Source organism: Lupinus angustifolius, chromosome LG12 (genome assembly GCF_001865875.1).
Source record: "Lupinus angustifolius cultivar Tanjil chromosome LG12, LupAngTanjil_v1.0, whole genome shotgun sequence".
Classification (NCBI taxonomy): Eukaryota; Viridiplantae; Streptophyta; class Magnoliopsida; order Fabales; family Fabaceae; genus Lupinus; species Lupinus angustifolius.
Window position 1 is genome coordinate 15,163,739 of NC_032020.1, and position 17,079 is coordinate 15,180,817.

The 17,079-nt window shown below is 31.3% G+C and overlaps 3 protein-coding genes across 3 annotated transcripts; 2 read left to right on the forward strand and 1 right to left on the reverse strand.

The window, feature by feature from the left end:
* On the forward strand, nt 1,253-17,060 carry LOC109362756 (centromere protein X). Its single transcript, XM_019608770.1, has 8 exons — nt 1,253-1,265; nt 6,280-6,290; nt 9,222-9,227; nt 14,630-14,724; nt 14,828-14,899; nt 16,211-16,250; nt 16,377-16,430; nt 16,527-17,060. Exons 4-8 carry the CDS (start codon nt 14,701-14,703, stop codon nt 16,628-16,630), a joined length of 294 nt encoding a protein of 97 aa, XP_019464315.1. The 5' UTR covers nt 1,253-1,265; nt 6,280-6,290; nt 9,222-9,227; nt 14,630-14,700; the 3' UTR covers nt 16,631-17,060.
* LOC109362757 (reactive oxygen species modulator 1) lies at nt 7,322-7,767 on the forward strand. Its single transcript, XM_019608772.1, has one exon. It carries the CDS (start codon nt 7,429-7,431, stop codon nt 7,651-7,653), a length of 225 nt encoding a protein of 74 aa, XP_019464317.1. The 5' UTR covers nt 7,322-7,428; the 3' UTR covers nt 7,654-7,767.
* LOC109362755 (autophagy-related protein 16) lies at nt 10,829-14,332 on the reverse strand. Its single transcript, XM_019608769.1, has 4 exons — nt 13,919-14,332; nt 13,369-13,550; nt 13,073-13,268; nt 10,829-12,170 (listed from the first exon to the last, which is right to left on the reverse strand). Exons 1-4 carry the CDS (start codon nt 14,060-14,062, stop codon nt 11,148-11,150), a joined length of 1,545 nt encoding a protein of 514 aa, XP_019464314.1. The 5' UTR covers nt 14,063-14,332; the 3' UTR covers nt 10,829-11,147.

Sequence of the window (17,079 nt, forward strand, 5' to 3'; positions counted from 1 at the left end):
TGGAATATTAACATTTAATTCCATTTATATCCTATTTTGTTTGAATTTATGATCAGTTACAAAGATGTAATATAAATTTGCATTATTATAACTAATAAATTTGTGGAATATTAATTGAGTAATATTTACTCATTAATGTTTTATATCATTCATCATAATTTGTGTATATTTGGAACAGTTAACCTATAATATATCTTGATTCATTGAATTTCATAACGTCGCTGTGTGATTAATTGAACATATTACACAGTTACTTTAACAATGTAAACTTAATGCATAGTTATAATTATATTAATAAAGAAATAATTAAATAATTCAATTTTTTATGTCAAAGACAAACAAAAAAGTATAAATATTTTCGATCATTTAAAAAATGACATTATACACAATTAATCAATTGGTAATATACTTTAAAACCCGTAATTATTAGGCATTATTGTCTTTGAATGCATTTTGCTCTGTTATCTAAAAATTAAATAATTGTCCTCCACAAATAATTTTGTTATTTGATTTTTTTATTGTGTTTTCGCATTGAATTTCTCTTCAATAGATGTAATAATCAAAATATTAAAACAATTTTATTTGATTATGATAATTAATTGATTTGATTTATATTTTGATTAAATTATTTATGATTCACTAATTTCAAGCAATGTTCATTATGGATATAAGTATGCATAATTGTAAATAATTAATTCGCAAAATATATTTATATTTAATTTCATTTATATTCTATTTTGTTTTAATTTATGGATCAATTACAAAATTGGAATTGGAACATAAATTCGTAAAATTATAACTAATTATAGAATATTTATTAATATCCAATCATTAATGTTTTAAATTATTCCTGATAATTTGTTTAAATTTGGAACCGTTAACATGTAATTTGTCTTGATTCATTGAATTCTATAGCATGTGTGATTAATTGAGCGTATTATATGGTTACTTTAACATTAAAAATTTAATGCAAATGTATAATTATATTGATAAAGAAATAATTAAATAATAATGTCATAAAGAAACATAAAAGTTCAATTTTTTTCAAGTAGTTACAAAAATGACATTATATATAATTAATTAATTGTTAGTTACACTTTAGAAACTAAAATTATGAGGCATGATTGTCTTTGAATATCTTTTATTCCATTATCTAAAAATTAAATTATTGTTCTCACAATTAGTTTTGTGATTTGATTTTTGATGATGTTTTTTATTTTTAATAGGATGTGACAATCAAAATATTAAAACAATTTGATTTGATTGTGATAATCAATTGATTTGATTTATATTTTGATTAAATTATTTATAATTCCATAATTTTAAGTGATGCTCATTATGGATATAAATTTCCATAATCGTAAATAATAAATTTCAGAATATTTATATTTCATTTCATTTTATATTCTATTTTTTCTTTGAATTTATGGATCAGTTACAAAAATGGAATATAAATTTGTAGTATTATAATTAATAAATTTGTGGATTATTAATTGAGTAATATCTACTCATTAATTTTTTATCCGATAATTTTTTTATATTTTGATTCATTAAGCTATAATTTGTTGTAATTCATTGAATTTCATAACGTGTGTGATTAATTAAGCATATTACACGATTACTTTAACATTAGAAACTTAATGCACAATTATAATTATATTGATAAATAAATAATTATATTTAATGTCTTAAAGAAATAGTTCAAATTTTATGGTTTAGTTAAAAAATGTTATTATAGACAGTTAGTTAATTAAATTAAATGGTCATATATGTTAATTAATTTCATATTCATCAAATAAATAAATGTATATTATAATTCATATCTTGTGGATAAATCACAATATATCATTGACCATTATAGGACAATAATAGTAGTACAAAATTTTAAATTTGTTTTTCCTCAATCAATATCTTTATCTTTATTTTATACATTGTTGGATTTTTCAAATTTTCATCTTATTTTTAGTTGAATTGATTTTGACAATTTTATATTTATAAACTGTTAAAAAATCTATTCACACGAGTGTACTTTAATGCATAAGGATGAAATTAAAAAATTACAAAAAAAATGAGGATAACTATTTAAAAATAAAAGGTATATGATTACCTATACAATATTAAAATATGATGTTACTATAGCAATATTAAAATAGTAATAATATGAATCGTAACATATTGTTTGTAGTTATTTTAGAGTCAAATAATAATAATATGTATTTTTATACTAATCTTATTTTAGAATCAAATAATAATAAAATATAAATTTATTGATGATTTTTTTAATTAATAGGATATTACTAACTATATCATCTTATGTATGTATAATAAGCAATGTTGAGAAAGTCGAGCCAAATGTTAAACCGGAAGATGTCCTGTATTAAGTTTAACTGGTTTTAACAGTTAAACTGTATACATAATTATCTAGAAAAATATAATTATTTGTATATATAAAGTCTTATATAATTAATAATTATATTGAATTAACATATCTTCATCTTTTTTAATTAAACATTCCGGTTTACTTCCCAAGTTAATGCGGTTGAACCAGGTTTAACACAATTGGACCGGAATTTCCCCAGTTCAAAGCGGTTCAAACCTCATTTGGTTAAGACTGCAAATCGAAGTTGTTTTTAAGTCCGGTCAGCGATCAGACTGGTGGAATTGTCAAGTCTAGTCTGGTTCTCACAACACTAATAAAAAGTGAAGCCAAGTGACTCTTTTCAAGTTTACTCTTAACCATCAATGTCTAAAACTAATCAATCACTTTGATGTTGGATTATTGTAGCCACCGAGGACAGCTAAATTAGACCATTATTATATTAAGGAGAATAAGCTATCTTTGAAGCTTCCACTAACTAGGTAACAACAAAGTCATTTTATCTTAGTTTATTAAATAATTATGTAAATTTATTCAATAATATGTGCAACTAAAATGGAATTCGTGAAGAAACAAAACAAGTAGAAGACGTAGACTCAAAATATTGGTTTTTGAAAGAACTATTGTAATAGTTTTAAGATCATATAATTTTTTTTCACATAATAGCTTTCTTTTAATTATTGTCAAAAAGATCTTAATGCATAATAATAGATTATAAAATAAGTTTGTTCACACAAAATAACTTTATTCAAGTACTTTCTCAAATTCTTAGCACTTCCACCGACAAAGTTAACTCGTCCATATAAACTTACCCACCCATACGAAAAATCATATAGAAGTACGTCTTGAAATGTAATGATGGTGTACTTTAATACTGAAGTCTGAAATCCAAAATACAAAAACTAATGTGCCATCATGATTTACAAATCCATGGTAAATTTGTTGTTATGTATATTGTAAACTTTGTTTGTGTATTCATTTATGTTCCTTAAATTTTGTTGTTTTTCACATTGTTAGTTGTTGTGAACTTTCACACTAATCTCTTCATTATCCAAAGTCCCTGAAGTTTAATTTATTGAGATTCAACATAAAAAATGTTAGTTTTGTCAGTTATGATTTATTACTTTAAATTGTTCATTCACATTTATTTTTTAATTTTATATTATAACTATTTTGATTTACATGACTATTTGTTGTTTCAATTCATACAAGTGCTACAACTTTATATTTATATTGTATTACTAAACTAATAAATATTTATGTTTAACTAACAACTTGTATATTTTACTTAATTATAATTTTAAATATATTTTTCAAAACCAGCACGAAATGACCCGTACAAATGCATGAGTATAGTGCTAGTTAAATACAAAAGAAAAAAAATTTAGGAAGTGTAAGTAAAGAGATGACGTTAATATAGATGATGTGATTTTGTTGTCGTTGAAGGTACCGGATTATTGAATTATTAGATTGTGATTATAATTCTTTTTACTTCTCTTTTAAGCTTGATGTATATCTCAGGTTTCATAATGCATAGGATAAAGTATCTTTAATCTGTGGAACGGGCTTTGGAGCCTTTGGGTTCTGAGAACTCTGACTTAAAGTACATATATAGAGCTTAAGGTTGAATTGGGCTTTTAAAAGATTGGGCGTACGAGTTTCGGAACAGAGTTGTCACTGGACAGTTCCATTGCTTCTTCTTGCTTGCAGCTTGCTGATATTATTGTTGGAAATTGAGATTTATAATCACCCCTTCATATTGCTAAGATATGTTTTGGTGAGAAGATATTATGCTACCCCCTCTTATGAAAACACACATATTTAACTTTAAGGCTGAGAAGAATCTCAAACTTAACTTTAAGGTCACATATTATTATTTTTCTCTAAAAACAAACATGATATAAGGTCAGAAATGAGATTTTTTCATAAAGTCAATTATATTTTCCTTATATTTTTCTAATTGACTACTTAGAATTGTATTCACATTTTTTAACAGGGATGACTTACTCCAAGAGTAAGTTTTTTAAATTTACTCCACATTTTAACTATCAATTTTAGAAAAATCCAATAGTTTGAATTAGTAAGGAGAAAAACTTGTCTAGAGACACCCATAACATATTACCTTTAGAGACATCCCATTGAACATTGACACATCATAAAATTGTGAGTCTCACTTCATTAATTCAACTTTAAGCTTTAATGGGAGAGAGAAGGGATAGCAAGAGAGAAAGGGGAAGAAAAAAAAAGAAATTGGATTAATAAAGTGAAGAAAAATATTTGTATATATATATATATATATATATATATATATACAAATATTTTTCTTCACTTTATTAATCCAATTTCTTTTTTTTTCTTCCCCTTTCTCTCTTGCTATCCCTTCTCTCTCCCATTAAAGCTTAAAGTTGAATTAATGAAGTGAGACTCACAATTTTATGATGTGTCAATGTTCAATGGGATGTCTCTAAAGGTAATATGTTATGGGTGTCTCTAGACAAGTTTTTCTCCTTACTAATTCAAACTATTGGATTTTTCTAAAATTGATAGTTAAAATGTGGAGTAAATTTAAAAAACTTACTCTTGGAGTAAGTCATCCCTGTTAAAAAATGTGAATACAATTCTAAGTAGTCAATTAGAAAAATATAAGGAAAATATAATTGACTTTATGAAAAAATCTCATTTCTGACCTTATATCATGTTTGTTTTTAGAGAAAAATAATAATATGTGACCTTAAAGTTAAGTTTGAGATTCTTCTCAGCCTTAAAGTTAAATATGTGTGTTTTCATAAGAGGGGGTAGCATAATATCTTCTCACCAAAACATATCTTAGCAATATGAAGGGGTGATTATAAATCTCAATTTCCAACAATAATATCAGCAAGCTGCAAGCAAGAAGAAGCAATGGAACTGTCCAGTGACAACTCTGTTCCGAAACTCGTACGCCCAATCTTTTAAAAGCCCAATTCAACCTTAAGCTCTATATATGTACTTTAAGTCAGAGTTCTCAGAACCCAAAGGCTCCAAAGCCCGTTCCACAGATTAAAGATACTTTATCCTATGCATTATGAAACCTGAGATATACATCAAGCTTAAAAGAGAAGTAAAAAGAATTATAATCACAATCTAATAATTCAATAATCCGGTACCTTCAACGACAACAAAATCACATCATCTATATTAACGTCATCTCTTTACTTACACTTCCTAAATTTTTTTTCTTTTGTATTTAACTAGCACTATACTCATGCATTTGTACGGGTCATTTCGTGCTGGTTTTGAAAAATATATTTAAAATTATAATTAAGTAAAATATACAAGTTGTTAGTTAAACATAAATATTTATTAGTTTAGTAATACAATATAAATATAAAGTTGTAGCACTTGTATGAATTGAAACAACAAATAGTCATGTAAATCAAAATAGTTATAATATAAAATTAAAAAATAAATGTGAATGAACAATTTAAAGTAATAAATCATAACTGACAAAACTAACATTTTTTATGTTGAATCTCAATAAATTAAACTTCAGGGACTTTGGATAATGAAGAGATTAGTGTGAAAGTTCACAACAACTAACAATGTGAAAAACAACAAAATTTAAGGAACATAAATGAATACACAAACAAAGTTTACAATATACATAACAACAAATTTACCATGGATTTGTAAATCATGATGGCACATTAGTTTTTGTATTTTGGATTTCAGACTTCAGTATTAAAGTACACCATCATTACATTTCAAGACGTACTTCTATATGATTTTTCGTATGGGTGGGTAAGTTTATATGGACGAGTTATATATATATATATATATATATATGAGGAGACAACCAATAAAATATTGACAATATATTAAGAATTTCATTCCAATTAATGACGTGTCAATGTTTAACTGAGTGTCTCTAAATGTGATATGTTAGAGCTATCTTTAAACAAGTTTTTCTCATTAGTAAGTATATTTAAATTATTAGATATCCTTAAAATTGATAGATAAGATATGTATGAATTACTTAAAGAAAGTGAATCTCCATTCTTTTTAATATTACTCTTTATGCAATTGTTGCAACAATGATGGGAACAAAAAATTCGTTAGTGTCTAGTAGAAAATGATGACCATTTCAACATGGTGTCTCATTTTCTCAACCACCACCAGAGCATATTTCATTCTCTATAATGTTTCTTCTCAATTAGTAGATAGAGTTATAATCTATAATTATTGAGATTTTATGAAACTTTACATGTTCTATATAATGCTTCTATTTCTTATAAAATCTATAAATCATTTTTTTTAAAATTGTGTTAAAATGTTGTTTACATAAAATTCAAATATATAATCTCACTATATTTTCTATATAATTATAAAAAACCACCTTAAAAACATCCTAAACCACTTAGAGAACCTAAATAAGATATTTAAAACTTGAAGTTTTGAAGTCATTTTGGTTCCAACATAATATAAAACAAAAAACTTAAAAGTTAATCTGGCTCAAATTTGAATTAAAAATTAAATACTTTTTAAAAGATAATATAAACTAAATCAACTTCTCAACCGGTCAAAAAGAAAAACCATCATGGTAAAAGTTTCATAATATCCTTGCACAATCAATATAAATTTTTTACACATTTAATATGTGATTTATAAATAATTTGTATTAGTTTTATTTAAGAAAGTACGACATAATTAATAAATCAAAAACATGTTAATATTACGAATAATTCTTATATACATACTAAATAGTAGTTACCAGCAAAACATTGATTTAATGCTACAAGTTTTCATTAAATTACAAAATATATTATAAAAGTTAAATATTCAATATCTAAAAGAAACTTACTGTGAGTGGTGGTCACGTGGTCTAAGTGTGTAACCGAAAATTCCTGGGTTCAAAAAAACCTATAAGCGAGATTCTTTGGGCATTTTTTTTAACTATCTCGTTTTTTGTTTTTGTTTTTGTCTTCGTCAGTTCCCTCCCCACCGCAACTCGGTCTCACAAACCCTAGTAAACACAAATCGCGTCATTTCATTGATTCTGACTTTCGTTTCCAATGGCTAAGGACAGCTGCCTCGCTCGTGTCACCGCCGGCGTTGCCGTTGGAGGCGCTGTTGGCGGCGCCGTAGGTGCGGTGTATGGGACATATGAAGCTATTAGGTATAGGGTACCAGGTTTTTTGAAAATTAGGCACATCGGTCAAACTACGCTTGGGAGTGCTGCTGTTTTTGGTCTTTTCCTTGGTGCTGGAAGCTTGATTCATTGTGGGAAATCATACTGAGCTCATAAACATTTGTAAAGTATGAGTAGAACATGGGTTTGATTTTTATAATGTTTAATGTCACTGCTCCTTTACTATGAATTTTCTATTCATTGATGTATTGGATAATTTTTTTATGCGTTTTATTTTGTGTACCGTAACAAGGTCTCAGGAAGAAAATCAGTTACTTATATTATTTTTAGTTGAAATGAAGAGGGTTATGATTCGAAATGGAAGCAATCAAATTGAACATTTTATTTCATCATGACACAAACATAACAATATCTATGGGTACTTAGGCATCTAGTCTGTGATACAAACCTGTTATCATCAACCAACAATGCAATGCGTTGATGTAGTAGTGTAAGGCCCCCCACTAGATTTCCAGGTCAATGATTCAAATCTTAGGAGCGACACTTGTTGGGAGGGACAATCACATAAGGGTTAGCAGAATTAGTTCCTTACTCAAGGTCAAAAGGTGAGAGATATATTTGGTAGTACAAAAAAAAAAATGCTATCATCGCTGTCAAAGAAGAAAACAACAACAAATAAACAGGGCTATTCAAGGCTGAATCTTATTTTTAAAGTTCATATTTAGAAAATGGTGAATGTTTTGTTGGTTTAGTGGGGGAATTTTTGATTGGGTAGGAAGCCTCCATTGCCATGCCATAAACCCTGCTTCTTAGATATGCCTCTCTGCATCTGATGTAACCATTTTCTCCCCATTCTGCACCTCATGAGTTTCTTCACTATCCAATATTTGGTTCCATCTAGTGTTGCTCTATATCCCCTACAATTGCTACCCATGATCCAAGTTAGTGGAACATTCCCCGGTAAATACTCTCTATAAACCATTAAGACACCTAAACAAATTTTGTTTGGTTTTTCTATTGTGTTCAGTGTTCACCTATTCTTAATGCAAACCTATCTGCATTGGTATGTTAAAGTGCCCTTAGTCCTTAGACACACATTAGAAATTTAGAATAACAAAGTTTTGTTTAAGGAATGCGTAGTAATGCTATCCCATCTTAAAAAAACGAAGACTAATGATGCATCCAAGAGTTAAAACACATGCACTTCATTTTGAGTAGTATTTTTAAAATACATTGAAACCATGTCTGGTGGTGACTATTCTTTGTTTTTGCCTGAGGAATAAATAATAAGTGGAACAAACTTGGCAGTTAGGTTCCTGATCTAAATAACTTAGTGTCAAATCGTTATGTTGTGCTTCAAGTATCATCTTTGAATTGCATGTTGATCACGGTTTACCATAACTAGCATGATGGTGGAGGAGAGTAACCAGCAGTGTTATATCTATACCCATGTATAAAGTATTTTTACTATTTATTTGTATTACTTTTATATTTATTTAGGAGTCAGCTAATACATAAATGATGAATGAATTGACCTTGTAAAAATTCTTCCATTCCAAACATATATTCTAACTTCCTATTATACGTGAATGTACCAATTTTACTTTCCCAATCCATAACTAATTTTATGGCTTTGGAAAGTAGTGCAGCCATCCAGTATATCTCTCAACAAGTGATAACACTATACATTGTGCTTTTAATTTGCCTTGAATTCAGTGTAACGTGTTCAACACATTTTACCAGTTTATTGCTTTTGGTGAATATCTAATTTGAATGTTAACAAATGTCTTAATAATACTGTTTAAGATAAAGTTAAAGTTTTGCTATGAAGTTGATGTTTTGATTATTTGATATATGGAATATTATACTTAATTTTCTAATATCAATTTTCTTATTTTATATTTCCTAAACAATGATCTTAGATCAGCTGATACAATTCTCATTGTAATTACATATAGCTCAGTTGTACTCTTTCTAGTTTGAATCTATCACTTTGGGTGTGTTGATGTTTTAAGATAGACTTGTTAATTAATAGGAAGTTAATCTAGAAATTCCAAATTTTGCTCAAGGCCTGAATTTGCAGATTTTTAATATTATTTGAAAGGATAATGTTTTCTTCATAGTTGTACCTCACGCATCATCTCACGCCCGATGATCTAATTATATTATACAGATTCAACAATCAAAAGGAGATAAGCTAAAATTTTATAGCGAAAAGTTTGCAAATATGAAGTAATAATTTTTGTAGTTGAAATTTTTTCATTCAGAGAAGGCATTCTGAGAATTTTGATCTTCAAAGGTTATACTCAATTGCAAATAAGGAAGTTACTATCGTACTCTCACCAACACCAACCCTTGAAGAACTTGAAGCAGAGAAGATGTTCCACACAAGCTTGTGATTAGATGTTGTGTATGGGATTATTAATTGGTTACTTAGAGTGGAAGTTACTTATTAAGTTTGTTAGTTATTATTTTTTTGATGTGTTGCTTGCTTTGCACGGCACACTCATTATCTTTGTATAAGAACCATGTTTTGCCTCTTAGTTCAAGTATGAAAATGATTTCCACGACTTCTGCAAATTGCAATAGCAGAGTGATGCGCATGCTAATTACTTGTACTAAAGAGTTATATTAGCGTAACGCAATGAGATTCCAACACTTGGAAAAAACATTAGGTATACTTAATTCCTAATAAATCATATCTAGCTATTTGGTCGAATTACATGAAGTAAATCATCTTACCCAGTAGAGTAAAATCTGTCACGTATTTTACCCATTTCCCCCACATTTTCAGCATTTCTATGGTACTTTTGGCTGTGGTTTGAAATTTAAAGAACCTTTTTTATTAAAAAATCCCATGCTTGAGAACCACTGCACTAGTCTTGTCTTTCTTTATTATTGGGGTCCATGAACTACAAGTCCAAATTTGATGTTTGAGATTGCACATTGTTCATGTGCTCACGAGACTACTTACTGGGAAAGGCACCTAAAGTTTGGGTTAACATGACCACTACCAACAATTGCAGGTCCTGAAATTAACCCAATTGTTCAACTCATTATCTACAAATCTTTTGCAACATTATGCAATTAGGGATATTAACAGAATACTTGCAATGTGTACAAGTGTTCAAATTAAAATACAGAATGGCATCCAATAACAATACAGGAACTCACGACTGAAAGTGTTTGCAAGTAACATTGCTTGTTAGAAATGTGATAACTTTTAATAACAGCATTACATAACCTGGTAGCTGGTGTTGTATTAGTCATTTAACCTGCTGCTATCTCAACGTTAAATACAGTTTGGCTGTTGCATGTTTCAACAGATTTTGCCCCTTCAACATTAGTATCTAACAAAGGAGCTCAATCACAAATCAGTTAGAACTATTCAAACATCATTCGAGAAGTGGAGACACTAGTTTAAATCATTTTTAAAAAAACTAATATGTACATTTTCCTAATTTCAATAGTATATACCCTGTATGAACATTAAAAGTTTGATAAATGAATTTAGCCAGCCAATGTGGAAAGTGTGGAATTGAGCATTACCAACCTCCTCTGCGTGATGCATGCAAGCCTTCTTTTGTTTTTCTTTCTTGAGGGGTCAAACTCAGCAAGTGTATTCAAAGAAATGAAAGCACACTATGTCCAAAGGCAAACAATCCCATTCTTGTCAGCTGAAGCTAGGGGTTTTCCAATCCCACTCCACCTACAACTCAGTACAGAAGATGTGTGTTCCTTCAGTGTACTAACTATATCACCTTTAGATATTGACCAAATATAAACAGATCCATCAGCAGACCCAGCAGCAACATGATTGTCGTCTGGACTAATACAGGATCGACTCCAATTTGAAGCCACCCGGTTACCTGCGGCTCTTAGCGTGCCACAAACTTCCAGGGATCGCACATCAAACAAATTGTGCAAATTGTCCCTTCCGCTGGTCAATACAACATTTCCATTTCGAGAAAGGGATATTGATGTGACAGCAAGTGAATGTCCAGCAACCTCGCTAAGTAGCTTCCCTGTCTGAATGTCCCATAACCGAAGATTACCATCAACATGTCCAGAAAATATGGTCTGTCCATCCATGCTGAAGGAAAGAGCATTGCAGTTGCTGTGAAAAATGATTGTGCTAGTGCAATAACCTTTCACCAAATCCCAAACTTTTATAGTACGGTCATAGGCTGCACTCACAACATGACGACTTGACACCTTGCTGACATCAACAGCACAAACTTTATCTGTGTGGCCAGTAAGGGTATGACGAACACGGCCTGAGTTGAGATCCCACACATACAAGTTGTTTGAGCTGCTTGCAGCGATGACAGATCGATTATCATGGGTGATTGTGAGATCTAACACTGAGCCAAGGCAGCCATGAAGACTAGAACATAACGATCCTGTATTTGTATCCCATACTTTAACTGACCGATCCTGTCCTCCAGTAACCAATTTACTTGAATTGTACTCAAACAATATGGCAGCACAACCACCTTCATGTGCATTGAGCCTATATTTGCATGTGGAGGGGATGTTTGACTCTAAAAAGACTTGAGCACCTTCTTCACTTCGACGAACTATGCCATCCACTTGCTGCCTTGCAAGTTGTTCTAAACCACTGGCCCTTAGACGCTGGACCATGTCTTCATATAGTGCATTTGCCTAAAATAGGAAATATATTATTAGTTGAATCAGCAGCATAAGGAACAATTGGAAAATCGTACTGCTACCAAAACTAGAAGCATCAGAGTCTTGAGAGGGGTCTACATGTAAGAAACTTTAGTTACTCGTGTAACTATCACGGTATTTCAATTCAATCATGCACTTGACTTTTAAAAAAAAAAAAAATACTACTGGACACAGCACAAAATTTTAATTATTGAATAAGTTAAAAAATAGACGCACTAATTGCTGTGTCAGGTGAATGACATTTACCACAGCTAGCAACACAACATCAGTAGTAGGTGCTAGTAATGAGCTGAACTGAGCCAAGTTTGGCTTAGCTCAAGCTTAGCTCAATGAAATTTGCTTGACTTAAGCTCAGCTCAGTCAAAACATGAGCCAACACATCATAAAGAAGACAACCGCCAGCTGTTCAAGTTATGTTAAATAGAGGTGCATTACTGGTGGATTGGCGGGTCATAGCTCATTTGAGTTTTAAGACTCCATTGATAATCGGAGTAGGGACTCTTAAGTGTGTATACATGTGTGCGTCTGTTTCAAGCTATCTCAAGAGCTAATGAGTCGAATCTGTGAAGCTAAAGCTCACTCATTTATTAAACATGCCAGAATTTCAAGTTCAAACTCAGCTTATGAACTCACAAGCCTAGCTTATTGAGTTATTAGAGAACCAAATGTTGAGTAGCTCTCGAGCCGGCTTGGCTCATTAATAGCTCCAGTAGCAGGTTAGCACTTAGCAATAGCTGATGTTGATTCTAATACAATTGACCCAAAAGGCTTAAAAAAACCAGATACCAAAGCGACACCCATTCTAATAGAGAATGCATATGGATACTGAATCACTAATTCCAAAAGTACATAATATGAATGAGAAGATGCTATACCTCATTGAGGCGTTCAGCATCCTTCATCTTTTCTAACATCCAGCGATCAATCAACATCTTGTTTTCAGCTTCGGCGTTCTTAGCTTTAGAAGTCATCTGCTCCAGCTGTGATTTGAGTTCTGAATTCTCACTCGCAACCACTTCTAGCTCTTTAATCTTTTGTTCCAAGTCCAACTTTAATTGAGAGCTCTCCTCCCTGAAAAATTAATTTAAGTTGTGATCATTTGCACAGCACCACAACTCGGATAAATAAGATATTGATGGCCATCAAAACAGAGAAAAAAATATTAAGCAACCTCACTTCGGTCAACTCCTTTTGCAGATCAGCAAGTGCTGTTTCTTTCTCTTGAACCAAAGCTTTTGAAACTCGAGACTCAGCTACTTCCACAACAAGTTGCTCCGACAGCCGAGATTGAGCTTTGTAGCATTGCTGAAGTTCCACTTGCAGATTGTCCGCTTTCTCTTTCCACTCAGATCCCTTCAAGGACATACATACAGTATTTAAATCAACAAAACATTCCAATTGTTAGACAAAGATCATGATCCAAGTAACAACACTACTGTAAAGTCGAATATACATGTTAGACCCGGACAAAATATAACAAGAGTTTCATTTTATGGATAGAACAAAATATGACACCACAAGGTTAAAAAACAGAACTTTTTTGACCCATTAAAAAGGGTTCACTCGCTAAATTGGTAAAATTGATTATAAACACTATTCTATTGGAACCGATGATTGAACAAATTTGCAAAATATAACTAGTATGGAAATATCAGCACAGTCCCATTGAATAAGAAAAACATTAATATTATTGTTAATTGTATTTACAGAGGAAAAGGGACCTGAAAAGCGAAGGGTCTAGAAAGAGCTTGAAAAGCTGGAGCATGAGCTGCTTCTTCGAGCAAATGGCGCTTCTTCAAAGCCTTCAAAGCATGCTTTATAGCTTCATTCGCAATTTCTTCTTGCGACTTGCATACTTTCGCCATTTCTGGGAAAGAAAAAACAACCCTACCACCAATTTATCAATTCACTTGTATTTGTTTGGTGCCAACGTAAATTAAATCAAAAGGGTATCGAGGGAATTATGCAGCGGATTTTACAAGTCAGGATCTGTAAATAAAGACGTGATTTTTAATTTTGCAATAGGGATCGTGATTTTGGATTGTGATGATTGATGGTGATGGAGGGTAGAGACCTGAAAATACAGTTTTAGTGCAAGGGTATTTTTGGAACTATGTAAATTGGGGTAGAATGTCCTCCGGGCCCAGAAGACCGCCACTAGGCCCTTCTTCGGGCTCTAAAATATTTGGGCCTTTAGGGCTATGGTCATCAATTTTACGCCTAATTTTGAGGAAGTGGAGGAAATCATGGAATAACGGTAATAGTGACAGGGCTCAGCCCAAAACAATTGCCCAGTCCAGCCCTCCCCTTTTAACTTATCTACCCCACTGATCTATAAAACCAAAGTATATAATAGCACAGGAACAGGAATGGTCTATTCCAAAAAAGTGTACCAACAATACTTAATTATTAATTTTTTATCACACGACTAGCAATATCACTGTGGTGGTGATTGGAGAACTAAAAACGGGGTATTATTATAATCGATCAATCAAATACTGCAATGGAGGAAGCCACATTTGAGTGTGTATAACTCTACAATCCTTTCTCCACTCGTTTTTTATACCATAATTTCAATTCAATTCTTATGTATTGTAATATTTAACTTTTGCATCCGTGGTTATTAACAGGATCTGATTCGTGCCATTTTGAAGCGCGTTTGGACAACGCGATCCACTGCCAGCGATGCTTTAGACTCTGAGGTTTTCATTTTTATCTCCTTGGCTAATTTTTAATTTGAACTATATGAATCTTATTGTGTTGTTAAATCTGGACAACAGAGTTTGGGACACTGGATTTATTTTGCTACTCTTTTTTAGTAGAATGAATTGTTTTGTGGTTTTAATTCCAAGTGTTATTGTTTTTCTAGTTATCAATAACTTCATTGCTGAATATTTAGTGCTTCAGTCAGTGGAAAACCACCAAGTTTGAGTTCCTTTTCATTTTCTTATTATCATATTATGTGTTGTTCTTGTTCTATTTTTGTGTTGAAGCTTGGATATCAACAACCATTGGTAAACCAAGCTTGCTAGGCCTAAGATGGGATCTCTTGTTGAAAATGGGGCAAAATCCCGAGAGAAAAAATGTGAGAAAGGAAAAACTAAGGTGGAACTTGGATAGCTGTTTGATACATTGCTAATGTATAGCTTTTAATCTTGTATAGAGTAGAGAGACAACTGATATGCATCTAATCAATCACCAACTAACTACACTACTTTACTAGCTAATTAACCAACAACGAACAAGAAGGTGTTGGTCCACTGGTGTAAGGCTCTACTAGATACTCAGGATGACAAAAAGGTCAAGGTTTGATTCATAGGAGTAACACTTGTTGGGAGGAGTAGTCACGTACCTCGAAAGAGATTAGTTCCTTACCCAAAAAGGGTGAGGAAATACCCTTGGTATATAAAAAAAATAATTAACCAACCACGTGTTTGGTAACATGCCTACATGTTATCTTTCAGTCTAACTTTATTTTTTCTCATTTTATTCTTAATATCTGTAACGACCACATTAGCATCCATGTGTACTATGTGCTAACAGCTTAGTTAATAAATTTGTGTGGTAATTGTATTGAATTTGATAAATTAAAAGCAGTTTTGTGTAGGTTTTTGTAATAGATGAGAGACCTGTATACAGATGAGTGCGTAGTAATTTACTATATTTGTTTATTGCATTGGATGGAATGCTTTTTTCCCAGTGTTTCTAGATGGTAATGAACCATTTTTTGCTCCAAGTATTTCCCTTTTACTTTCCTGTCTTTCATTCACTATTTAGGTTTTGTGTTGCTACATTTGTTTTAGAGTAAGATGATTGTCAAACTATTTCACAAATAACTTGATTTTCAAAGTAAATTTTGTAGTCTATTACTGACTGAGTGCTGTTGACACTTGACAGCAGTAGCATCCTAATTAGGACTTGCATTCTTCAGTATATTATTATATTATATTTAGTTACAGAATGTCTCGTGATTGAAGTGTGTCAATAACTGCTAATGAGTTTTACTGCTACAGGTAGGTGTTGGAACATCAAGGAAGAATCGGCCAACTTCTGGTATTTATTATGTCATTCTATTGGCAGATTTCTTATTCTGTGGAGGTTTTGTGATTTTGTGGAACTACAGTTGCGTTATTAGTGAATTGTTACTGGGTACTCAATTGGCTATCATTTTCATTGCAGCTAATGGCAATGCGCTGAAGCTTACTTGTGAACTTCTCCGGGTTTTTATCACAGGTTCACCTATCTTAAAAGAGAAACACATTTATGTCTGTTCAAGACTATGGTTCGTACTCTCAATCATCTTGACACAATCCTTTCTGTTTGATGCAGAGGCTGTTCAGCGTGCTGCTGCTATTGCAGAGACAGAGGGTGTTAGTCAAATAGAAGCTGCTCATTTGGAGAGCATTCTCCCTCAGTTACTTTTGGATTTCTAAAACATCTAAAATACTTATATGTAACTTCTGCTTCCCTCATGAACAATCTAGTCTGAAGTTCATTATAATTTGGTGTGAAGGTGTATAATATTCAACTAGTTCTCTAGATGGACAATGAAAAGGAAAAGGAAGGCTGGGGTGATAACCCTGAACTGGTGCTTCATTCTATTGCTCGAGTGTTTCTTAACTCTACTGTTTGATTATTGATTCTACAGTATTAGAGGAGGGACAAACTTGTTGATTTACATTTTGAACAAACACGTACCATTTAGTTATATCCTACAACACACCCTTAACTATATGTGTTGGATTTTATCCATGTCTTGTTAGGCTTAATTGTTTTTGTCCTACAAAGTTGATTAAATTTTGTTTAGGTATTAGGGAAGAATATATTAATAATACACGTGCTTCTTCCAGTAAAGGACATATGACATGTAAGACATTTGAGT